The following is a 26,416-nucleotide window of genomic DNA, read 5'->3' as shown; positions in this document are numbered from 1 at the left end:
AATTGAAAGTAAATGCACCTTGCGATGAAGAAGCCTCTCCGGTAACAACTTCCTTGTAAGAGCGAACCACCTTGTCCCAAGCTTCAGCCAAAGAAGTGTTGTCATTACAAGGGAGTTTTTTCTGAGCAACATTCTTCAAAGGAAGCACATAATTACGAGAAGATGCCGGAACATGAGCTGTAGCGTCTTTGGCGGGTTTCTTGGGTACTAGCCAAGTTTGAGAGATCGAAACCTGTTCTTTTCCTTTGTCTTTAATATTTGGAGAAGCAGAAAGTGCAGACAATTGTAATTGTTTCCCCTTGCCTTTAAACGCCCCAGCTGTGGGGGAGGAGGGTGAAACTCCTTTAGTTCGAACCTCAGTAGAAGATTTCGGAGGCAAGCGAGGTTGAGGAGCAGGGACGGCTGAAGGAGGTGGTTGCAGATTTGGTTCCGAACATTCGGACTGCATATGACCAAATTTGCCACATTGGAAGCAAGAATTTGCAAACTTGCACCATTTAAGCTTAAATGGGCGCTTTCCAACCACTGCATCCCCGAAATCGATCGTAATACCTATTGGAGTGGGGATATCCGTGTCCCACAGAATACAAAAACGGTTTGTGTTTACTTCCAGCTTAGGAGGGCAAATGACTTTGCCCAGTTGAGCAGCCAACAAAGGAAGAAAATGACGCCAAGTGCGAGGAAAGTCAACCACCTCAACCCAGACGGGACACTTGTGATGAATGAGACTTTGATAGTCCTTGGTAAGAGCCCAGGGCAGCACATGAGTCATCTGCGTATTGAAAAAAAGAGGAGACATTTCTAGCAGAGCATCCCGAGCATGCATGTCAGCCAACAAGACTTCGTAGAACCCTCGCGCGCCAAAGTAAACCCCTCTGACTACTTGCCGTCTGAGTAAGAAATCAACCCATTGGCCTGCATCCTATGTCGTAGACATTCTACCCGGGAAAAAAAGAATCACCACATTAAGTGCATATTGAGCAACAGGATCCATAAGCTCCTGCATAGGGATGCGCACTTCCATGACAGAAGTGGATCCTTCCCACGCTTGACATGCATCCTCAAAGTCCTCATGCAAACATTCTTTGATAAGACTCAAAGCATCCATCTCTGAAGTTTCCATGGCTTTCCGATGCTTATATATACACTGATCAGTCGAATTCATATGAAGCTCTCACACACACACACACACACTCTTTTTTTTGGGGAGGTTTTTGATATATGACTGCTATAGACTCAGACAGACACACACACCGGCTAGCTGTACAGAAACACTCACACCTCTCTCTCTCACACAAGACGACAGAAGGACCGCATGCAGGTGAAATCAAACTTCAACCCCCGACGCGCTGTAAAGGGCCTGCACAAGGTAGATGTTGTGCAGAACAGAGTCGCGCGACAGATGAGTGGCCGAAGGATTCACCACACACCCAAATCCCCCACGAACGTACACACACGCATCCGACATAGACACACCCACACACGCAGGCTGACTGAATTGTTGTTGGTCTCTCTCACACTCACACACTCGCTACACAAACACACACCACACACACACGCACACTTGCTGGTGCAGGCGCAAAGAGTTGCAACAGCGCGCAGAAGTTCACGCGACAAGGGAGCAGAAATTCGACCAACACACACACACATGCACACACACAAAACCAGTCCAGGAGTTCACATGCTAAGGGCATATGAAAGCAGACTCAAGCTACGAGCTGGAGCTTTGATCACGCATGCATGGCAGTGTGGAAAATCTAATGATGGGTGGCACTGCAGGCAAACAGTGAAACCGATGGGACACCACTTCCAAACAACAAAACTGCTGCTGGTACACACTCGCACTGGTGATTAGGGAAACATTACCCTCGTTCAAAGAGGTACCTTGCTGAGTAGATCCTTGCTGATCAAAATGAAGCAGCCAAGAACCAGCAATGAGACAGAGGGATAAAAACATAGTAGCAGCAACAAAAGAAGAGACGCAAGCAGCGCCAAGAGACACCAGGGGACCTCATGATCATGGTTCAGTGCTCAGTGCACAGTTGCATCTCCTTTCAGAGGACACCAATCTGCAGCTCTGATGCAGCAACACCCAGTCGGCATGGCGATTGGCCCCCTCCCCCCGACTCTTGGCAGTCAAGAATAGTCCCCTGCTGACCCTCCCTCTGTAATTTGTGCTCCCCCATTGGCTCCCAGCCTCCACAGGTTGCCAAGGAGTTGCTCAAATTACAGGGAATGGTCAGAGGGGGACCATTTCGTACCCCGTCATGGCTGCGTCAACTCTTCTTTTGCAGATCTGTGTTTTTGCTCACCTCCCTGCACTTTATCCTCACAGATGCCCGCATCTTCTCTTAAAGAGTAATTTGACTATGAATGGGAGAATTGGTGGGTCAAAATGGAATAAAAGTGAGGTGCTACGGGAGGTTGGTTGCATACAACAGGAAAATGGCACGGAGACACTGATGATAAAGGAATTCAAATCAATCTCGGCTCTAGATTTTTTGCAATATCACTGAGTTTCTTTAATACTTCAACAAGGGCAAGAACCTTGTTCTTCAGTTTTCAGTGACATATGAACAAGATCTTGATTTTGGTGGGGGAAATTTCAATACTATTAAGCGGTCATATTGATTGAAAGAATTTTGGTGGAGACACCCCTTACGGTATCATGTTTGGGCCTGATATATGTGGGTATAGCACAAAGAAGGTTCATGTTATTTTTTAATAAAAAGGGAAGATTCACCCCATTGAGAAGGATATATCCCTTGTGAAACCGATCAGCTCACTCACGTTAATACGCTCATCATAAAGCCAAGGCCCAAAACAATAACAATTGTGTTCTGATTGACAACGTCGACAAGCAGACTGATAATTTGCTACAAATGGAATGCACACTTCAAAATTTATATCCTCAAACACCATGTCCAGAACTTACAACTTCAACTAGGTGGTATTGGTAGAGACCTTGGAGGACAAGGCCACCTTGCAACTGTTGTTTTGGTTGTTCTCTCCAACTGTAGGCTTAAGAGTCTTGGATGATCTCTGATGTAGGAGGTCCACTCTTCGGGAGGTGAGTGGTCTTGTGGCGGGCAACCTGTAGTAGGGCTACACTTTCCCTTGCACCGGGCAAGTGGCACGTGGCGGACAGAGGGAGTGGTGGTCTAGAGGACACCGTGGCCAGCAGTTCACCGCTACCACAATTTAGAGATACGCGTAGCTGTGTTGTCGAAGATATTTGTGTTAGCCACTGCCTGTCTTTTATGGTTGTATATAAGCTCAATTGGTTTTAGGATATGGAGCGTCATATACGACTTATGAGTCATGGAGTTTAGAGTCTTGTGTTCAGTCTAGCACTTACACACTTGCACTCTCCCTGCACATTTGGAGCCTCGACACCGCCATTGTACCCGTGAATCTTGGGCTTTAAGCTGCATGTCCGGCCAACCATAGCCTGTATTGGTTCTATGAGTTACTCAAGCTTCCATAGGGTTTCAAGTCTACGGTTGCATCATTTGAGTCTAGTCTTGTTCTCTTCCATATTGCTCTATAGTGTTTGTTTCTCTGTTTAAAGTGACATTTCTTATATATTGCACTGAGGAGCACTCACAATAGAGAGAACGACATAGATTTCCTACCATAATTGGGTTGGTATGCAAAGCACATTGATCACTTTATGTCTAAGGCCATAGAATGTTTTTGGAAAACCCAATTTGATTGCAACGGTTTGCATTTGCTTAAAAGGACTCTATGCGTTCACCTAAGATGCATGGAGGCCTCAATATTCTTGATTTTATTTACCACATACTTTCTCGAAAGACCTTTTTGTTCTTTCTATAACAACCACCATGGACTAAGATGTTAGCAGCCTCGTGTCAATACATGAGAATGTGTGTGTATGGTCATTGGACATCGGATTACATGGATTTATTTTTGGACATGCTTTTGGTTGCATATGGGGTTGCTTGTATGCCACCTATTTGATGCTTTGGCAACAAATATTGCGTTATCTTCATTTTGTATGGACGATCGACACAAATCCGCAACTTGTTGCACTCTTAGAGAGTACATTTGACTAGAGCCTTTCTACAATCATTGGCCTTGGCCTATCCACAAAAATCATATAGTCTCTCTACAGTTGGCATGCGTTGTGTTAGTGATGTGGTTATTGTGGATGGTATGATTCTTTGTTTTCCTACAATTGAGACCTTTTCAGCTGGTTCCCACTCGAGATTGTGTAGAGCTTGCAGGATAGGTTTTTCAATCGTTTGGGCTACTGTTAATCATGCAAAAGAATATACATTGGTGGAAAAATATCCTACAAAAGACTTTCCAATTGGCAGACGCTATCTCACAAGTGCATTCTGTGTTGGACACCCTCATAGCACGGTAATGCATTCCTTTTTCTTTATGTTTCTTTTTGCCGTCAACATGCTAAATCAGTACCTCACATGCTATGGCATTGCTCTCATGCTCAAAATTTCTTTTTTCTTGGTAAGGTTAAGCAGCGCGGTGGGCATGCTCAGAAAAATTGTGTTCAAATAACTCATATGCACTTCATCATATGATTTCTGGTCCTGTCTAAGTAAGAACACAGCCAAGGTTTTCAATAGTATGATGTTGGATAGGAATTCAAATTTTTTTTACTATTATCTTGTAAAGAGTTCAAGCAAAGTGGCTAGAAAATAAAATGATGACCTCAGCAAGGTAACCACCAATAGCTGGACCAACAATCAAGCCAAATCCCCATGTTGTTCCCATCTGTAAAGAAAGAAAACTCAAAATGCATTCTTTTGAAGTATAGTACAGGATCTATGGAAGCAAAATTGTAAATTTTCAGGAGATCCTTACAATGGACATGGCAACGGCTTGATATTCTTCTCTACAAATTTCAGATGCATAGGCCTGCAAATTCTTTGTCAGTCTCATAAGGTCTACCCTACTTAAGTCTTTCAATAAAACATCTTAGTATTAACTTGTCATGACTGTCAAGGACAGCTGAGAAAGCAAAGAAAAGACCATGTGTCTTTTTAAAAATTGGAGAGCAACTTGAGGGAGCCACCAACAGCAACAAAGATATACAATATCTCTATAAGGAAAATAGGTCATAACCATACCAAATCCTCTGACTGCTATTAATCGCCCTCACTGCAACAGGACTCGCTTTATCTGACTACAATAGGCCCAACTTCCCTTTCGTGCCAAACAGATTTTTTTTGTAAATCTCTGGGATTAATTTACTAGTGGGAAACCTCAAGACGAGGAAAACACACAGAAATGAACATATACAAAAGTATGAACACAAAAGTGTTCGTCTGCCAAAACAGGCTAAAAGCATTCATAAGAAAGGCGATGTAAGTCTGAAGTGCCAAACAGACACTGCTTCCAGTTCCTACATACTCAACTGCCTCTGTAGACCCATATACCACATTGCATGTCTGGTTGAGTAAAGATATGACATATCTATGGCCGAAACACACAACAAATAGATGGATTTGAAGTGAACACCCCCATTTTTTTATAAAAATATTCATAGGATAAAAAATTAGTGGAGGTCACAATTATCAGCTTCTTGGTGGTTCTAACGAAATATCTAAGTCAGCCATTGTGGATTTTGAAACCAGCTGACCACTTGAACAAGTAGTAGAAACATTGCAACAACACCTATCTAAACTGGCAAGACCAGAAAATGAAAGTATAATTTACTCAAGTCACGGACGGGCAGAGTCCCTCTCTCATAAGCAGTGGCCCCCAAATGAGCACTCCTTGCAGTATTTCTTTCTATATTAGTGGAGACTTCAATGCCCACACACAGAGAAGACAGTATGATACCTATGACTATGAGGACACGGAGATGCTACATACTAGTGGAGACAGAGTTGGGGGTCACACACAACTAAGCGGGCATAAAACACTGAAGACCACCTTTGGAGTTGGGAGCACGATATCGTCTCATTATATATAGCAGGAGGACACAGAGGCCAGGATCAAGAGGGTTGACATGCTTCCCGCATGGGGGGGGCATGCCAAGACAGCAGTAGACTATGTGACGGGATCATTGGAGGCTTCCAGCCCAGACACATCTCTTAAATCCCTCGTCTGTGACCATACATACCTGCCCCCCTCATTGGTAGGCTCGCTAGTAATTCCATTCCCTACCACACTGACATTACATATTATGATCTACTTTAAACATGATCTGGGGGTCATATATGATAGTAGAGTGCATGATGGCCTTTTGCTCATGGGCCCTATGGCACCTCCAGATACCATCACTACATGGTTGGGATCACCACTCCATGAAGGAACCAAAGGCAAGGAAGGAGCAAGGCTAGATTCACACTTGCGAGAGGTCAGATACAGGTGGCCACTTAGTATCTTTTATGCAACCATTGCACGATCCACTATGGGTGAAGCAGCTAGGGCCAAGCTAACACAAGGTATGCACCTCTAGCCATATTAGAGAGCCAGTGCCACAAGGCACTTTTCTAGGAGCCCCAAACAAAGAAGTAACAATTTGATACTTTGGTCAATCCGGCATTGATTTATAGTGGCAGTGAGTGGCTTAGCTTGTTACTCAAGAGGGAACTGGGAAGGAAGATTATTATGAATTTCTATAGAGGCCAAGGTCTGCCTACAGGACAAATATATCTATTTTGATACATTCCACTTCAGGTGTACCAGAAATTGTACATAAAAGAAAGAAGCTGTGTCACAAAAGCTCTCTATTGAAATCAAATGAGCCACATGGCTTTGGTGGTGGGGTGACAAAATCCCTTGTACTAGTTTTTCCTCCTGTGAACTGGCCCATTTCCTTTTCCTTTGCTTTTCTAAACTTTACCAAGTCTGCTGGTCTGTCTTTGAACTGAGCAGGTTTGGAATCCACACCAAAGTTCCCTTCAAGGATCACATCTTTCACATAACCGCTATCCTCTTTTTGAAATCAAGATACCCTATCTTAGCTTACTTGACCTTAACTTCAGTAGAATCCCTGACATCAGCAAAAGGGATGATCGTTGTGAATCTCCCTTCGACTCCATCTGTTGCAATAATCTAGTCCTCTTGGTCCAGCTCCTGTTCTCATTTATATTTCTGTAGTCTCGGCGCCTTTTTTTTTTTCAATCATTGAAAGAACATCTCTAACGAAATGTTTTGCATTAACCTGTAATTTGCTTTATTGATTATTGAGATTTCTGCTGCTTGTTAATGTGACATTCGTTCCTATCTTGTCTTTTATTCCATCTCCCTTTCCTCAAATTTTATACTTTCACATCCTTCTTAGTTAGGTTATGTTTAATAGGTGCAAGGTCTCTGTGTATCCTATTCAATTCCTGTAGCAAATAGAATTCCCACTCTGGCTGTTTACTGATTGGTGGTGGAACAGATAAGGAACTTCTTGTCAGAGGCACTTCAATTGTCTTCTTTCTTCCCATGGTGAACTATGTTGGCTTAGGGGTGCGTTTGGAAGAAATAAAGAAAATTTCTATGCCCAGTGCACCCCTTTCCCTTTGGAAGGCTGTCAAACTCTAGATGAGGCCTTTGCTGGTATATAAGTCACTCCCAAAATGGAGGGGTTGTGTGCTGAACATAGCTGTGATTTTCAGCAGGCCCTGTAACATTTAATGGCCTAGTAACTTGTGTGTAGCGGAAAATAGCATGAACATAGTGAGCATTTCATTAGAATAGATTCCTAATGAGATTAACAAGAGTGCTTGCGTGGAGAAAGCAACAAAAAGCATAACACCTAGTTAGATAGCAGGAATAATACTTCAAAAGAGAGAGAAATTAAGCAATTGACAACAGTTGAGGACCGGATTTGCATGGAGCGAATCCCCCCTCCAAAAGGCTTTGTATTATGGTTTCTCCCATCAAGAGAGACATTTTACAATACAATTGCTTGTGTTCCTTCAATACTACCTAGTGCAATGAAGATGGAAACTTCATGCACTAAGCAAAACATTTATCAAACACAACATCAATTCCCTCACGGTCTCAGACCCAAGACCTCACACACCTTTAGAGATGGTGAGGGCTAGCGAGGTATGAGAGCAGATTGAGAGAAACGAGTATTCTTACGAGAAAGATGTACAACTCCTTACATAATCACTCATATTAGCATAGCTTAGCTTAGTAATTAGCATGGTAGAGGAGATGAGCATGCATTGAAGCTTGGCTCTTGGTTGGATTTGCATCACAAAGCCAAGAGTTGTTGGTGTAAGCCTCCCTTCTCACAAGCTTGGAGTAGGTGATAAGCTTTCCATTAAAGCTTGAGAAGAAGAGAGAGTCTTCTTTACTTCACACATGAGATTGTGTGAGTGTGTGTGTGATAATGCCATGCAAAAATCAGCCCCCTCTCTCTCTTGGTCGACCCCTCTTGCTTTTTGCTCTTGCTAGCATCCTATTGGACCCCCCAGGCTTAGCCAATGGTAATTAAGCAGCATAAGTAATAGCCTTCTGACATGTGTCCCCCTTTCCCCTTTTGTGAGAGCTTTACGTAATTATTTAATTCAACTAAACTCTCATTGGATCCCTTTGCCTCCTGGCCAATAGGAATCAGGCAAGCCATTGGGCTGCTGAATGCTCATTGGTCCCCTTGGGAGACTGTCCAATAGTCTTCTAGAGAGCTTAATTCTTATTGGTTCTTTTATTAAGTGTTTTTAAATTAATTAAACTAGATTTACTCTAGCCTAATTCTCATTGGTCCACCTCCAAGGCCATCCAATAGGAATTGGGTACACCTTGTGGACATCTGGGCTAGGGAGCTGACATGTGTCCCTCATTCCCTTTGTGTAAAGGGAGCTTGTGTGCGTGTGTGTGTGAGTTTCTCTCTCATCCCCTATTTGCAAGGCTCGCCCCCTCCTATGTAGGGATTGACAAAGACTTTTTGTGACACACACTAAGCATCCAATTTCCCTAGCGTTAGCCTTTGGACACAACCTTTGAATTTTGGAATCTTAGCATTTTGGAAGTCTTAATGGGCTGAACATTCGGGTCTTTTAAGCCCATTGTTACACATTGCTCTTTTGTAGATGGCCCCCCCTTTGGATCCCTATGTTCCCTCCTTTGGATCCCTAATGTGGCCCGGTCTGCTAGCTTAACCAATATTCTAGCCTTTTCTCCCCTGGCACTTTCCCATATTAAATGAACAGTTTAACATGAGAAAATCATTTACGAGAATTAGATATTGATTATTATGACATTACCTTTCTCTTGAAATCATATTCATCCTCGACTATGGGATAGATAAGATAAAGCATATTCATTAGTCCTTTTCTTAGCGGGTAAGGATCCCTATGTTACCCTACGACATCATTCCACAATGGATGACTAGTCCATTTGGCGCTTGAGGGCATGAGGCTGCCGCAAGCATGTCTACACATTAGTCCTATCATCTTCCATAGTACAGTGACAAGCTCTACTTGGTGTTCGGGAGACGTCGTCTCCGCAAACTTGATCTAAGCATGCATACTACTTCATTTTTGTGCACAATAAAGAAAAAGAGAGTCTTATAAGACAAAAATTTCGTTCATTTTTAACATTTGTACATTTGCTTACTCTTGGGAAGCATTGTAAGCATTGACAAGGTTTAGGTTATCCTTTAATTGTATGCCTTGCATCCATCTAGCATCTTCAAAAGAATAATTTTTAAACATAATAAGATATCTTCGATAGTCTTACCGCCTCTTAGTACCTTGTGTTCATGTCGGAGAATGGACTCGGGATGCAGCACCTCTTCTTGGTCCTCGATCTCCGGTGGGTCTTCAATAGTTGGTTCTTGAGATGGCTCTTCTTTGTAAGGCTTTAGTAGGCTCACATGGAAAGCATTGTGTATGAGCCAATGGTTGGGCAACTTGAGTTGATAGGCCATCTCATTGATTGGCCTAAGAATCTGGAAAGGACCATAGTACCTTTTTGCTAACTTAGCATAGTACTTTTGGTGTCCTGTAGGATTCTTGCCTGTCGTGTGCCTTAATCGAGCCTTGGAAAATTTTAATAAGACCCAATCGTTTTCTTTAAAGGCTTGGGCTCTTCTGTGCTTGTCAGCAGTCGCCTTTTGCCTTTGCTGTGAGATAGAGATAGCATCCTTAATCTTTTGGAAAGATTCTTACAGGTTTCGGCTATACTCATCTGTAGCGAAGATCTTCCCGTGTACCTTAAGTAGCAAGGGACTTTTTTATCTTCCCTCAATTACCTCAAAAGGTGCTTTTCCCATGGAAGTATGTACAGTGTTATTGTAGGCATACTCCACTAAGGTAAGTACTTCTCCCATTGGGATGTTTGATCTACTTCCGTTACATAGGCTTTTTGTAGATCGAGAATTGTTAGGTTAGCTATTTCACTTTGGCCATCCGTTTAAGGGTGATAGGCCGAAGAGAAGTTTAGCCTTGTTCCTAAATTCTCAAAGAGACCTTTCCAAAAGTAACTGGTCATTCTAGGATCTCTATCCGACACTATAGATATTGGCAAGCCATGGTACTTGAAGATTTGTGAAATGAAGAGGGTTGCCATTTGATGGGCTTTGATAGTCTTTTTGACAGGTATAAAATGAGCTTGTTTACTGAACCTGTCTACTATCGTCCATATTCCCGTATTCCCATGGATAGACTTAGGCAATCCAAAGATAAAATCCATGGATATGCTCTCCCATGGTGACTTAGGGATTGGCAAAGGTTGAAGCAATCCAAGTTGCTTCCCTCTATCAAACTTCGTCTTTTGGCATACCACACATTTAGAAACATACTCTTGTATGTTTGCTTTCATGGTAGGCCAATAGAAATATGTTTCAATGCCCTTTAGGGTAGACTGAATCCCTCTATGTCTTGCATAAGGAGGAGCATGAGATTCATACATTACTTTCTCACGTAGTGAGCTAGTAACGCATAGTCTATTGCCATAGAGAAGATAATCCTCTTGTAAAGTAAATGGTTCCTCTTTCTTCCCTAGTGCAAGGGCTGAAATCACATCTCTAAAATCGGAATCAATAGCATACTCATCTATCATAGAAGATAGATCATTGTGAGTTGCTATGGAAACCGCATTCACTCTCGGCCGTCTTGAGAGTGCATCAGCTACTTGATTATGCTTGCCAGCAATGTGAGCAATATGAAAATGAAATTGCGAAAGAAAATTTGCCCACCTCATTTGTTTGTCCGAGAGCTTGGTGTACGTCATGAAGTACTTAAGACTTTGGTGATCCGTTCATAGAATGAAAGGAGTCCACAATAAATAGTGCTTCCATGAGTCTAAGGCATGTAGAACTGCAAGGAGTTCCTTTTCATATATGCCTGGAGCTCGCTCAACAGGATCGAGCCTTCGACTTTCATAGCCTATGGCGTGCCCTTCTTGAAGCAAAACAGCTCCAAGGCAATCACCACAAGCACCACATTGGACCTCAAATGGCTTTGAGAGATCCGGTAGTGTAAGCACAGGTTGAGAGATACGCTTTTCAAAAGCATTGTTCTCCTTGGCAGACCATGTGTACCTAACGTTTTTCTTTGTTAGGTCATGTAATGGTCCTACTACTATTAGTGAGAACTTTTCGATGAAGCGTCTATAGTATGCACACATACCTATAAAGCTTCTTAATTCATGAAAATTCCTTGGTTTAGGCCATCCTTTTATTACCTCTAACTTTGATGGATCCATTTGGATGCCATCTTGAGAGATAATGTGATCTAAATACTGAATCTCTTGTAAGAAAAATTCACTTTTCTTTCGATTAACATAAAGTTTATTCTCTCTTAGAACTTGAAATATTACCTGGAGCTTGTGTTCTTCTAATGAATTAGAGAAGATGATGATATCATCAAAGAACACTCCAGTAAAGGTTCGGTGAAGCCTGAATAGCTTCTCCATCAAGCGGTTGAATGTGGCTGGTACATTGGTCAAGCCAAAAGGCATGACAATGTATTCGTAAAGATCAAAGGTAGTGCAAAATGCGGTCTTTACAATGTCTTGATCAACTATCCTTATTTGATGATAGCCACTTTTTAGGTCAATTCTCCTGAAGTAGGTGGACCCTTGTAGCTTATCAAATAGGTCATCTACACGTGGAACGGGAACCTATTCTTGATAGTGATCCTATTTAGTGCTCTATAGTCGACACACATACGATATGTGCTGTCTTTCTTTTGCACTAGTAGCACAGGAGAACAAAATGGAGATGAGCTAGGCCTAACCATGCCCTTCTCAACTAACTCATGCACTTGCCGCTTAATCTACTCTTGTTGAGCTTGAGAAACTCTATGAGGTTTGTTAGGCGGTGAACTTCCTGGAAGAAGTTCAATTGCATGGTCATCATTGCCTCGTTTAGGAGGTAGCTCACAAGGGATGTCGTCAATAAAGACATCTTGAAACCCCTTGAGAAAATTGGATAAGTCTAATTCCTTTTGATTGTGTATATTTTCTTTTGCTAAAACATTAGGTTCATTTTGAGAATCTTTAACAAAAATCATGTACATAGAAATAGAGCTCTTTATTGACTTGTTGAAAGCTTGTGTATGTACAATGGGTATAGTGTTACCCATTTCCTTAGCATCTATATACATATCTTTTTTCCTGAACTTAAAGGAGATTCTCCTTTCAGGAATTTAACATTGGCAGCCATGCGATTAAACCATGGTGCCCCTAGGATTACATCCTCATGCTTGAGAGGAGAGATAAAGAAGTCCTCTTTGTCCACATAGCTTTGGACATGGAGCCTCAATTTCCCGATTAAGGGAGTGACTGAAGCTTCTTGCCCCTTGAAAGCACCGTCTGCGGGTAGGACATCTCCCATCTCATACGTTTGTATGCCTAGCTTGGTGGCCAACTCTATAGATATAAAATTATGAGTAGAACCGGGGTCAAAGAGAATAAAAGCATCATGTTCTCTTACCTTTCCCCAAGCATAGCATAGAGGAGATCCTTTGTGGTGAGTTTCCTCCTCTTGGATTTCGACCAAGGTAGCTCTAGGAGGATCATGGCGGTTGTTCTTTTGGGGACAAGCGCGGTACGCATGCCCTTGTTCGCCGCACTTGAAACACCGGTTATCCTTGCGATAACGCTCAAGCTCTTCGGGAGAGAGTTTATTTTTACCTTTGTAAACTCCCTTCTCCTTAGCTTTGTTGGAGTTGCCCTTAGGAGACTTTTGGACATTGTCCTTCCCCTTAGGCTCATTGGAACCCTTGTTTTCAGGGGGCTTGAATTTCTCTTAGCCCCTGTTTGGAAATCGATTCGAGAGGCCACCATAGTATGATGTATTACCGCCGATATGGTGCGTGGCCTTTGGGAGTTGACATACTCCGCCATTTCTTCGGTTAAGCCCGCACAAAATTACTGCTTTTGCTCTCCAAAATCCAACTTTTTGAAGACAGTGGCTTTGAGTTGTAGGTCCCAAAACTTGTCTACACATTTCTGGATGGATTCATAGGGAGAGAGCTTCAAGCTTCGCCATTCGGTGAGTACTTTGTCTTTGGCATCGGTGGCCAAAAACTGCTTCATAATGGAAGCTCTTAAAGCTTTCCATGTTTGTGGAGCTTCATCGTTGGCCCGTAGGCTAGACCACCATTGCCTGACGGACTTTTGAAAGTGCATAGCTACATGGCGTAGCTTAGAGGACTCCGTGAAGCCCTCATCTCCGAACGCTGCATCAAATTGTTGGATAAAGGCCAAGACTTTGTCCGTAGCACCAAAAGTGCCATCATAGGTAAGGAAAGAGATGCTCTTCCCTCCCTCTTTGAATTTCTTGAGCTTGGACGACCTCTTCCACGCGGCATAGGATTTCCTATAGCCTCTTCTTTTTGATGGTTCAAAAGTTGCACCATCACTTTCTTCAGAAGCTGAAGAATTTGAGGAATATGGAGAAGAGAGGGACCTCTTTCTCGCCTTTCTCTTGCCTTGATCTTCGTTGTCTTGACCATCACTTTCATAAGAGGAGGAGGATGAAGAAGATGGAGAAGAGGGTGTCCTCTTTCTCGCCTTTTTCTTCTCTTGCTTTTTGTCATCCCTCTTTGAAGTATGGTGTGGAGAAGTATGCGATGGTCTTCTCCGTTTTGGAGGTGATAGAGAGCATTTAGCCCGCTGTCTTCGTAGAGCCATCTCCGTCGAGGTGGCGCGAGACTCACTTCTTTCTCGTTCCTTCGGTGGAGGCTCTTGAATTCTCCTTTGAGAAGGAGATGCGTCATCAAAGAGCAAATTTCTGAGCCCTTCATAGGGATCCTCTTCTTCTTCCCAAATCGGAGAGAGACCTCTTTTGGAAGTCTCGCAAGGAGGCTTCCTAGGTGTTCTCTCGTCATGGTGGGGAGCTTGGAGAATCCCATGAGCACGAAGCTACCGTTGCACTTCACTTTGGAGGGATGGATTGCCCATGGCTTGGAAGCCTGAAAACAAGATAGTTAACAAGCATCGGGGCATCATTAGTAGCTTGCTCATTAGCAAAATCAAAGTTATCAACATTAATTTCACTCTCTTTACTATTGTCAGCCATTCTAACAACTTTTAGGTGTAAACTTTTTAGGTGTACTTCGGCACTTCCAGCCCTAGTTGCTACTCCTCTTTACCCCTTTAGAAAAAGCACTCAAGCTACTGTACCCGTGGCTCGAATACCATTAATTGCAAAGAATAGAAGAGAGGGTCGTTCAACACCAAAACAGCACCGGCTCCTGTCAAGCTTCTAATAGCTCAATAGTGGTTAAGCCGTAGGCAAGTCCCGTACGACTCCCCTATTAAGACCATAGCTCCTGACGGTGATGCCCCGTTAACTGCACAAAGGCAGGCGCGCTGCAAGGCTAAAAAATCTCTATTCTACTTACTCACATGCAATTAATAGTACCAATCATTTATAGCTAGCTTGAGGACCTCCCTTCTTGAGCAAGAAAAAAGAAACCATGTGCTATGATACCAATGTAACATTTAATGGCCTAGTAACTTGTGTATAGCGGAAAATAGCATGAACATAGTGAGCATTTCATTAGAATAGATTCCTAATGAGATTACCAAGAGTGCTTGGGTGGAGAAAGCAACAAAAAGCATAACACCTAGTTAGATAGCATGAACAATACTTCAAAAGAGAGAGAAATTAAGCAATTGACAACATTTGAGGACCGGATTTTCATGGAGCCGGTCCCCCCTCCAAAAGGCTTTGTATTATGGTTTCTCCCATCAAGAGAGACATTTTACAATACAATTTCTTGTGTTCCTTCAATACTAGCTAGTACAATGAAGATGGAAACTTCATGCACTAAGCAAAACACTTATCAAACACAACATCAATTCCCTCACGGTCTCAGACCCAAGACCTCACACACCTTCAAAGATGGTGAGAGCTAGCAAGGTATGAGAATAGATTGAGGAAGGAGTATTCTTACGAGAAAGATGTACATCTCCTCACATAATCACTCATATTAGCATAGCTTAGCTTAGTAATTAGCATGGTAGAGGAGATGAGCATGCATTGAAGCTTGGCTCTTGGTTGGATTTGCATCACAAAGCCAAGAGTTGTTGGTGTAGGCCTCCCTTCTCACAAGCCAAGAGCATGCATTGAAGCTTGGCTCTTGGTTGGATTTGCATCACAAAGCCAAGAGTTGTTGGTGTAGGCCTCCCTTCTCACAAGCTTGGAGTAGGTGATAAGCTTTCCATTAAAGCTTGAGAAGGAGAGAACGTCTTCTTTACTTCACACATGAGATTGTGTGAGTGTGTGTGTGATAATGCCATGCAAAAATCAGCCCCCTCTCTCTCTTGGTCGACCCCTCTTGCTTTTTGCTCTTGCTAGCATCCTATTGGACCCCCCAGGCTTAGCCAATGGTAATAAAGCAACATAAGTGATAGCCTTTTGACATGTGTCCCCCTTTCCCCTTTTGTGAGAGCTTTAGGTAATTATTTAATTCAACTAAACTCTCATTGGACCCCTTTGCCTCCTGGCCAATAGGAATCAGGCAAGCCATTGGGCTGCTGAATGCTCATTGGTCCCCTTGGGAGACTGTTCAATAGTCTTCTAGAGAGCTTAATTCTTATTGGTTCTTTTATTAAGTGTTTTTAATTTAATTAAACTAGATTTACTCTAGCCTAATTCTCATTGGTCCACCTCCAAGGCCATCCAATAGGAATTGGGTACACCTTGTGGGCATCTAGGCTAGGGAGGAGACATGTGTCCTTCATTCCCTTTGTATAAAGGGAGCCTGTATGTGTGTGTGTGTGTGTGTGTGTGTGTGTGTGTGTGTGTGTGAGTTTCTCTCTCATTCCCTATTTGCAAGGCTCACCCCCTCCTATGTAGGGATTGACAAAGACTTTTTGTGACACACACTAAGCATCCAATTTCCCTAGTGTTTGGCCTTTGGACACAACCTTTGAATTTTGGAACCTTAGCATTTTGGAAGTCTTAATGGGCTGAACCTTAGGGTCTATTAAGCCCATTGTTACACATTGCTCTTTTGCAGATGGCCCCCCCTTTGGATCCCTATTTTCCCTCCTTTGGATCCCTACTGTGGCCCGGTCTGCTAGCTTAACCAATATTCTAGCCTTTTCTCCCCTAGCACTTCCCCAGATTAAATGATCAGTTTAACATGAGAAAATCATTTAGGAGAATTAGATATTTATTATTATGACAGGCCCCATGCTTAAGATCTCCTCCCTGCGGAGCAATGACTTCACCCATAACGCAGAAGGCATCATGGATCCCATATACAAAATGCCCAAGGACTGATTTAAAACACAAGGGGGAGAGGGAACTCAGGTCAAAACCTCATAGGTAGGTGCCAGATGCAATGGAAATCTCTGTGATGGAATGATGAGAGATTGTAAGGTGGAAGGGCCTATAAACAGGGCTTAGCAGACCTAGTAACGTTGTTGGGAAACAAGAAAACTGAAACACCTCTATAGTGATGTCACCCAAGAGCGTTGAAAGAGCACAAAAAGAACACCAAAAGCTTTGGAAAACTCCTTTGAAACACCACTAGTCCAACAAGAGTAGTCCCTTGGGAATTTACTAGTCGTCGCCCACCCAAGAGACTATGTCACATAGGAGCAAAACCCTGTCAAAGCATGGATTTACAGCACACGCCAACCAATGCATATGAAGACAAAGCCCTCCCCTTTCATAATTGAACATCACAAACCCACAACTTCAACATCAATTCCACAATTCATAGATACATGCCCTCCGAACCTGTTTACACACAATTTGCCACTAGGCTGCCATAGCCATAACCCTGCAGAGAACTAGTCATAACTTGAAGAGCACAACTCCAATTGGAGCAATTTAAAGCTTGGAAAAAAGATTGAAAAATGACTGGCGAGAAAGCTGAAGATCACCAAAATTGATTCCATACGCCGCCATGAGCAAAATTGACGCGAACAGAAAGCTGTCCCAGCACGACTACACGTAGAGAAGGCTAGTCGTGGCAAAAAACTGCATCCAAAAGCACCAAGGAGACACAACGAGCTAAAACCTACAAATTCTGATGTTTGGCTGAACTTTTTTAAGTTTTTACATGAGTTTTAGTTATATACAAGTCTCACTTCAAAATACTCACTCACGAGCACTTACAGCAGCCCGACAGTTGTCACTAGACTAGTGACTTGCAGTGCATGTACATGTGCTTGCTAAAGCAGGCTTAAAATCCCCTAAAAAGAAAGCCCACATACCCTTTTGACATCGGGCGTCATGTCCGAATGTACAAATTTACAAAAAACGGGGTGTCAGAAATGCGCCCAACAACGTGAACCCTCTAGGCCTCAAAAAGAGGACCATGGTGAGGGCACCCCTTCTCCCGGACATAGCCCAGGGCACAGCCCACATGTGTATAATGAGAGGGGCTTCCCTATAAACACAACACAGACAGGCTTCCCACCTCCCAAAAGTGGAAAAGATTGGGACAAGTTGGAGCCTGTTCCACCTCTAGAGATGACCAAAGCAACCCTAAACCCCACACTTTTTTTTTCTTTTTGTAAATCTTTGGGATTAGTTTAGAAGTGGGAAACCTCAAGGCGAGGAAAACCCACAAAAAAGAGCAAATACAAAGGCGTGAACACTGAAGTGTTCATCCGCGGAAAAGAGCTAAAAGCTAATGTAACAGACTTGGACACTCCAAGTCAAGAATCAATCGCGACAGCACCAAATAACCACTTCAAAACAATTCACAGATCACAATAGATTTGCACCGGCCCGGCGGAGTTCCGTGCCTAGAGATATTGGCCCCAAAGACTGGCGCCCCTTTCGGTATTTGTTTATGTATTAAATCAATGTCAAAGTACAAGAGAGCGGTTAGGGTTTCACTCTCAGACTCTACGTCCAGATGCTCTGCAGAGTGAGCCCTAAACCGTTTATTTAAAGATTACAAGGAATGCCCAAAAGCAGAGCCCCAAAAGCTTCCAAAACAAAAGCAACAATTCTCTCTCTCTCTCTCAAGAGAGAAAAAATAAAGCAAATCAGCTCTCTCTCTCTCCAATTCAAATTACGTGGCCAAAAAGCCTCAAAATTGCGTCGCTAAGGGGCTGCTTTTTCAGTGCAGTTTTCGCCGCAATTTCCGAAAAAATTGTACTACTGCCACGTGGCATTTCGGCCACCTGCTTTAGGGTTTTCAGCCACATTAGGGTTTCAGCCAGCAGTTAGGGTTAGGGTTTCTGGCAGAAATTAGGGTTGGCAGGAATTAGGGTTTCTGACAGAAATCAGGGTTTCTGCTCTCGATAGCCACGTCATCACTTTGTGACATACCCCCCTCTTGAAAGCATTGTAATCGCCCGCGATTACGCCTGCAAAACCGACAGAAGCCATAAACCGTCTTAGTAGACACCTGTTAGTACCTACGTACTAGGAACACACATCTAGCACATGTACCAATCGACAGTCACATCACACGACATCACAGGACATCACATGACATTCAACATTCATTCGGATCTTAGACCATGATTTATCGGCAATGTAGCTAGCAATCGCATCTAGATCCAATCGAGACCTCATCGATGTCCGATTGACTAACCCCTATTGCAACCATGTCTATTCCAGATGAATCAGACCAAAATACTGCAGTCATTTCGTCTATCAGTTCCTGCACTTAAAAGAAGTCAAGAACAAATCAGTATCATAATCAGGAATTCCATTTCATAAAGTCATACAACAGAATACTGTCAGCTTTCAGTATCCCTGAAGCTCAAAGAGACATTAGTGGCTCTAGTATCTAAATCAAGGCATCTGTTGACAAAGGAGCGGAGTGACTCCCCTCTTGTGCATCCCACTGCACCAGATCTCCGGCCAAGCTGAATTCTGGGTTCCATTTGGAGTAGACTATGCTAAACCAAAAGCATCGAGATAAACTTTCACAATCTGAGGAGTATTAGGTCCTCCTCCTCCATCCACTTCGCATCCAATGCAGGATAGTTCTTGAACTTAACCAAGAACCGCCTTCGGACTTTACCTTTATTCTTCGTATCCTTATGTACCACAATCTGTTCAGGAACAAGGATCTCCTCGTTTTCTTCCACTTCGGGTTGCTCATCAGGCTCCCCATCATCAGGCACATCACCCTTAAAAGGTTTCAAGAGACTCGCATGAAATGCATTGTGAATCCTCTAAGTATCTGGCAGTTTCAATCGGAAGGTGACATCATTTATCTTTTCAGTGACCTGGAAAGGTCCATAGTATCGCATACTAAGCTTAGGAAAAAGCCTCTCGTTTCCCTTTTTCTTTCTCAGGGGTGCCTTCTCAAAACGTAAGAGCACCCAATCATCCTCCTTCAATTTCAAGTGGCGACGATGGCGATCTGCTGCCTTTTTCTGTCGTTCTTGAGACTTCTGCAAAGTCTCGCAAACCTTGGCAAAAGCCGTATCCAAATCTCGCGTATATTCATCCGCTTCAAAAATCTTATCTTTCATGCTTAGGAAGGGTGGAACCTTCGCAGCACCTTCAACAATCTCAAATGGCGCCTTCCCCGTCGAAGAGTGTATCGTGTTATTGTAGGAAAATTCCACCAAAGGTAAGTACTTTTTCCATTGAGTCTTCGGATCTGAGATATAAGCCTTCAATAAATCTAGAATCACTGAATTGCAATCTCAGATTGCCCATCAGTCTGCGGGTGGAACGATGATAAGAACTGCAACCGCGTGCCAATGTTCTCCCAATTGCCTTCCAAAACAAACACGTAAATTTGGGGTCTCTGTCGGAGACAATCGTCTCAGGCATGCCATGTAATCTGAAGATCTGGGCCACAAACAGTATCGCTAAGTGATCCGACTTGACTGTTTTCTTCACTGGAATGAAATGAGCCTGTTTGCTAAATCTGTCAATAACAGTCCAGATACCATCGTGACCACTCTGTGTTCTCGGGAGATCAAAAACGAAATCCATTGCAATACTTTTCTAGGGGCGGGTGGGTATGGATAAAGGCTGTAACAATCCCTATGCCTTATGCCTGTCAAACTTGACCTTCTGGCATACTAAGCAACTGCGCACAAACTCTTCCACATCCTTTTTGAGTCCGGCCAAAAAGAAGTATCTCTCTACCCCTTTCATGGTGGTAGCAATGCCGCGGTGATCCGTAAAAGGTGGACAGTGGCATTCAGTCATAACCTTCACAACATGGTTTTTCTCCTTAAGTAGCCTTCCCGAATCGAGTATCCTGCTACTGTCTCTCCATCCCGTATCCGTGTGAAAATATCTGCAAAATCCGTATTCGTGGCATACTGGTCGATCATATCCTCGAAGCTCCTATGATGTATCGCAGAAATAGACAGAACCAACGGCTTTCGAGACAAAGCATCTGCCACCACATTCTTCCGTCCCTGCACATGGACAATTTGGAAGTGAAACTGTGACAAGATGTTCGCCCACCGCATCTACTTTTCCGAAAGCTACTTCTGTGAAAAGAAGTAGCGCAAACTCTGATGGTCTGTAAAGATAGCAAAATCCGCTCCGGGTAGGTAATGCCGCCACTGAGTAAGAGCATGGATAACCGCCAAAAGCTCTTTCTCATAAATTCGTGATGTCATCTCCGGCCTAGAGAACAATTGGCTCTCGTAAGCAATGACATGGCTTTCTTGCATTAAGATCGCACCCAGACTACGACCACAAGCATCACAATATACTTCAAATGACTTCTGCAAGTCCGGCAAAGTCAAAACTGGTCCCGTAGTCAATTTCTCTTCCAATGTCTGAAAGGCAGTCACCTCTATGGGTCCCCACGAGAAAGGGACTCCTTTCTGTGTCAAGATATGCAAAGGGGAAGCAACCTCTGCAAACTTTCGAGTTAACCGCCTGTAGTACGAACACTGTCCCAAGAAGCTTATAACTTCATAGACATTCTTCAAATCGGGCCAATCACGTATAGTCTCTATCTTGGCCGGATCCATTTGCACTCCTGCTGCTGAGACAATGTGTCCAAAAAAGTGTATCTCCGGTAGGAAAAATTCACTTTTCTTTGCATTAATCACTAACTTGTGATCTCGTAATGCCTGAAAGACCTAAAGCAGATGATCTCTGTGTTCTGCCTCATTCTTGGAGAAAACAATGATGTCATCAAAGAAAGTGCCAACAAATAGCTTGTACTCTCGAAAAATCCTGTCCATCATCCGGTTAAATGTCGCAGGAGCATTGATTAAGCCAAAAGCCATCACCAAAAACTCAAATAACCCAAACGTAGTCCGAAAGGCTGTCTTGTAGACGTCTCCCGGTGCGATTCGGATCTGATGATATCCACTTTTCAGGTCAATCCTGCTAAAGCATGAGGATCCATATACCCTGTCGAGTATATCATCGATCCTAGGAATCGGAAATTTGTTCTTGATGGTGATTTTGTTGAGAGCTCTATAATCGATGCATATTCTCCAAGATCCGTCTTTCTTCAAAACCAACAACACTGGAGAGCAATACGATGAAGTACTAGGCTGGACAAGACCCTTTTCCAAGAGGTCTTTCACTTGGTTCATAATCTCTTCATTCTGTGCTCGGCTCACACGGTAAGGTGGCCGGTTCGGTGGTGTGCTTCCAGGTATCATATCAATGGTATGATCTTCAGGACGAGCAGGTGGTAATTCGCCTGGTAGGCCCTGTGAGAAGCAATCGGCGTGAGAGTGGAGAAAATCTTGGCGTTCTTTATCAAGTTTAGACATATTTGTCCTATCCCTATCGCTCAATTCTTTCATAAAGATCGAGTAAACAAACAGATTGGATTTCATTAATTTTGAAATGCCCAAAGCCAATACAATAGGGAAAGACTCTCCCTTCAGATTAATATCAAGTACAATGGTTCTGCCCTTCTCTGTAGTCAAAGTCACTTTCCTCGCCCGATAATCGACCACGGTTGTTCTTGTGGTACCAGGGAATCCCTCAGAGAACATCACAACCCTCCAAAGGCATTATGAAGAAGTCTTCATGCCCCAAATACCCCTGATAATGCAACCGAAGTTTGCCAATGACAGGTGTAATGGCTACGTCCCTGTCGGGTGCCGCTAGAACTGCCTCCGCAAGTGGTCCCATCCGATCGGAAGTGATCTCGAGCCGCGACGCCAGTTCCGGTGAAATAAAGTTGGCCTTGGCTTCTCCATCAAAGAAGATCAGGGCCTCTTGATCTTTCACTTTGTCCCAAGCTCGGCAAAGTTCTATACTCTCCTCCATGGTGTTGGGATCGGTTCCCACACAATTTGGAACCAGTCCTGTTTTCATCTTGCCTTTTTGTCCACGTTCCTCAGCTGCTCTCGAACACTCAGGCCTGTCATCGTCCTTATCATTCTATTCTTTCTGTGCCTTTTTAGGGCACTTCGCGGAGATATGTCCATGTTCCCCGCATCCAAAGCAATTCCCCTCCTTGATGAATCGAGCTCGCTCCTGAGGAGTAAGCTTGGGTCGTGCATCCTTTTTCTCTGGGTTGCTCTTTTTCTTTCTACTTTCACTCCCAAAAGTTTGTTCGGCTCGTTGTGTCATGGCCTCATCTGTGGGGTAGGTCAGACTGCCAGAGTGAATGGCAAAGCCCCGCTTCACATGACTCATCAACTCCTGAACAAAAGCTGACTTTTGCTCCAAGCAGTGATCTCGGATCTCTGTAGGTAGACCCAAGGTGAACCGTTCAATCTGTTCTCTGAACGAGATCTTCTTGAATGAAGAGGCGGGTAGAAAAGAGCTCCAGAATCTCTCACAGTAAGAATTTATTGTATCTCTCTTGGTCATCCGAAGATGGTTCCAAGCAGCTCGTATATCTCGTTCATACTCTTGCGTCAACCAAGAAGAAATAAAAGCTTCTTAAATTTCAGCCATTCAACTGGCGCAGTCTTGTTTAAAAAAGCATGGACCACCAAGTGCGAGAATTCCCCTTTAAGTAAGAGGCAGCTCTCCGAATCTTGGAGTGCTCTGAGTAGCGTCCTTCTGCGAAAGTGATGTCAAACTGCCATATAAAAGAAAAAGCCTTCGAAGCATCTGAGTATCCTGAAAAAGTATCAAATTTGATCGAGTGTCCACCTTCCTTAAATTCTCGGACTTTCTTGCTTTTATCTTTCAGAAAGTCATACTGGTTGGCTTTATAAAAATTCTTCTTGTTTGCATAAAAGTTTCCGTCATGGAAGTCTGAACTGTCTGTAGACGAGTCCTTAGTAGAACTGCCGGTCATTGGGCGAGATTTAGCCTTCTTTGCCTTTTTCTTGCCCTTTCTGAAGCGTTGTTTCTTGCTTCGCTTTTTGCCTTTTCTGTCTTCTTCGCTCGAATCTGAAGAGCTAGAACTGTCAGAAGAAGAAGAAGAAGAATTGGGTACTCCTTCAAAGTGAACACGCTTCTCTGTTTCTTTGCTTTGTCAATTGTCGACTGACGACCCAAATAACCCGGGAAGTCAGTGCCTTTCTTCTGCTTTTTGCCGTGCTTTTTGGCTTTCTTTTGCGCGTCAAAAAGCTGAGCAATCCGTGCATCAACCACCTCTTCTAATTCCTTCTCTGAATATTTCTTGTGAGGAGAAGGTTTCTTGAGAGCGGGTTTCGGGGGTGGTGTAGTGGTTTTCTGCCATTGCTCGTGCACTTCCTGAAAAGAAGTCTCGCTCATATATTTTGTAAATTTTGGGTCCTTCGCAAAATTGAGCATCATCTTTGTTGCATCGCCGATCAATTGACGATGCTCCATCACCAATCAATTGGCGATGCTCCATCTCTCGTCGCTCCGCCTGAGTAGGCCGAGGCGGATCATACTCTCTGCCAGAATCTTCGTTGTGATCCGTGCCCGCATGTCCAGATGCAGAGGGAGTCGACTGATCCTTGCGTAAAGCCATAGGTGCCGCGGAAAAAAAATTTGGGGATCGGATTTTCTGTAGAAGAGAAATCGGCCATGCTGCAATACCACTGTAACAGACTTGGACACTCCAAGTCAAGAATCAATCGTGACAGGACCAAATAACCACTTCAAAACAATTCACAGATCACAATAGTTTTGCACTGGCCCGGCGGAGTTCCGTGCCTAGAGATATTGGCCCCAAAGACTGGCGCCCCTTTCGGTATCTTTATGTATTAAATCAATGTCAAAGTACAAGAGAGCGGTTAGGGTTTCACTCTCAGACTCTGCGTCCAGATGCTCTGCAAAGTGAGCCCTAAACCGTTTATTTAAAGATTACAAGGGATGCCCAAAAGCAGAGCCCCAAAAGCTTCCAGAACAAAAGCAGCAATTCTCTCTCTCTCTCTCTCTCTCTCTCTCTCTCTCTCTCTCTCTCTCTCTCTCTCTCTCTCTCTCTCAAGAGAGTAAAAATAAAGCAAATCAGCTCTCTCTCCAATTCAAATTGCGTAGCCAAAAAGCCTCAAAATTGCGTCGCTAGGAGGCTGCTTTTTCAGTGCAATTTTCGCCGCAATTTCGGGAAAAACCGTATTGCTGCCACGTGGCATTTCGGCCGCCTAATTTAGGGTTTTCAGCCACATTAGGATTTCAGCCAGCAGTTAGGGTTAGGGTTTCCAGAAATTAGGGTTTGCAGGAATTAGGGTTTCTGGCAGAAATTAGGGTTTGCAGGAATTAGGTTTTTGGCAGAAATTAGGGTTTCTGCTCTCGGTAGCCACATCATCACTTCATGACAGCTGATGCATGTCTGAAGTGATATCACCCACTTCCCAGGTCCTAATTTCTGCTCTCGGTAGCCACATCATCACTTCATGACAGCTGATGCATGTCTGAAGTGATATCACCCACTTCCCAGGCAAAACGTAAGGAAAGCTTGAAAAATTGAAGTGGATTTGCATCAGCATGAGAGAACATGCAGCTGCTACGTTGACGCCACAGGGTCCAATAGGCCCAAAATCTGACCCAAATAAAGAAAACTACAACGGTCGAGCAAAAGGCAGGAGAATGCCGAAAGCCCAAATCCTTTTATGGAAAACCATCGAGCAGAATCGGAGCCGCATGCCAGCTGCTATACCACGAAGAAATTCTCTAGTAATGCAGCAATCTCAAAGGACGTGACTAACAGTTTCCTCTGGAGCCGAGCAACGAACACAACGGGAGGAGCAGATATGACGCGGACTGAGAAAAGAACCCACTGGAAGAACTCCAAGCAAGCATCGCCATAGAAAAAATCGCTCCTTTAAAGGAAAATGACTCTTCCAAAGGGTAGAGAGAGCTTTCTTCCACCAAATGTCAGGCTTGTGCATTGACCACAGGGCATTACAATGATCAGCAATCCAGGGCCGAGGCAAAAGAAGAGCATAAATCTTACTGGCCGACATAGTGTCTAAGGGCTTGTCCCGCAAACACCAATCAGACATGTGATCCCCAACCAGTAGAGGCGGAACAGGAAAAAAGCCAGCCAGCATGTGCTGAAGCTCTTCCAAAACTGATGGTAATGCATACCCAATCCAAACCGACGAGCAACAAAGGGAAACTGGAAAGTGTACCCCACATCATCAACCACGTAACCAACCACTCGAAGGCCATGACATGAGAGAAGGTAGGGTTGGTGAGGCGAGCGGTCGACCAAAGTAAGAGAGAACATCCGACTCCAATGAAGACTCTCTAATCGAATCGAGTTCCCATCCTGTTGTTGTCGACCTTGCCATGATAAATGCACCGTAACTTCCTTCCAATCAGTAATGAGGTTGAAGGTGATAGGGCATCCAGCAATACGCCCTTCCATCTTGCCAAACACAACCTCCCAAAAGGCTGGCTGCCAGTGGCCAAAGGAGGAAGTAACAACATGCCGACACAAGGAGGCAAACATAAGAGCCCACGGCTGAGTTTGTTGCACAAGAGTCAATAACAACACAGCCTTTCGGGCAAGAACATGCCGGTGCAAGTCCAAAATATTGAGTCCACCATAGCGCTTGGGAGTACAAAGCTTCTCCATGGACATCCAATGCAGGCCTTTTTTGTGAGCCTGTGTACACCACAAATGAGACAAAATCGATGACATGAGTGAAGTGAGACAATGTTGGGGCCAATACAACAATGGTAAATAGAACTGTACATAAGCCATCATGATACTTTGGATAATTC

The 26,416-nt window shown here is 43.7% G+C and overlaps 1 protein-coding gene across 3 annotated transcripts in view; it reads right to left on the bottom strand.

The window, feature by feature from the left end:
• Positions 1 to 26,416, bottom strand: part of LOC147456543 (protein ZINC INDUCED FACILITATOR 1-like) — a 213,313-nt gene that overhangs the window by 93,409 nt on the left and 93,488 nt on the right. For 2 of the 3 annotated variants that reach the window (XM_086514978.1, XM_086514980.1), the window contains 2 exons: positions 4,849 to 4,902; positions 4,696 to 4,758 (listed from right to left, as the gene is read on the bottom strand). The exons of the other annotated variant lie outside the window; for it this stretch is intronic. In XM_086514978.1, the coding sequence (XP_086371104.1) occupies positions 4,696 to 4,758; positions 4,849 to 4,902 (117 nt within the window). The remainder of the gene's footprint in view (positions 1 to 4,695; positions 4,759 to 4,848; positions 4,903 to 26,416) is intronic. 3 annotated transcript variants of the gene reach the window in all.

Source organism: Adiantum capillus-veneris, chromosome 6 (assembly GCF_014529385.1).
Source record: "Adiantum capillus-veneris isolate H3 chromosome 6, ASM1452938v2, whole genome shotgun sequence".
NCBI classification, from domain to species: Eukaryota; Viridiplantae; Streptophyta; class Polypodiopsida; order Polypodiales; family Pteridaceae; genus Adiantum; species Adiantum capillus-veneris.
Note: the sequence above shows the minus strand (reverse complement) of the source record. Positions and strands in the feature narration are given on the sequence as shown.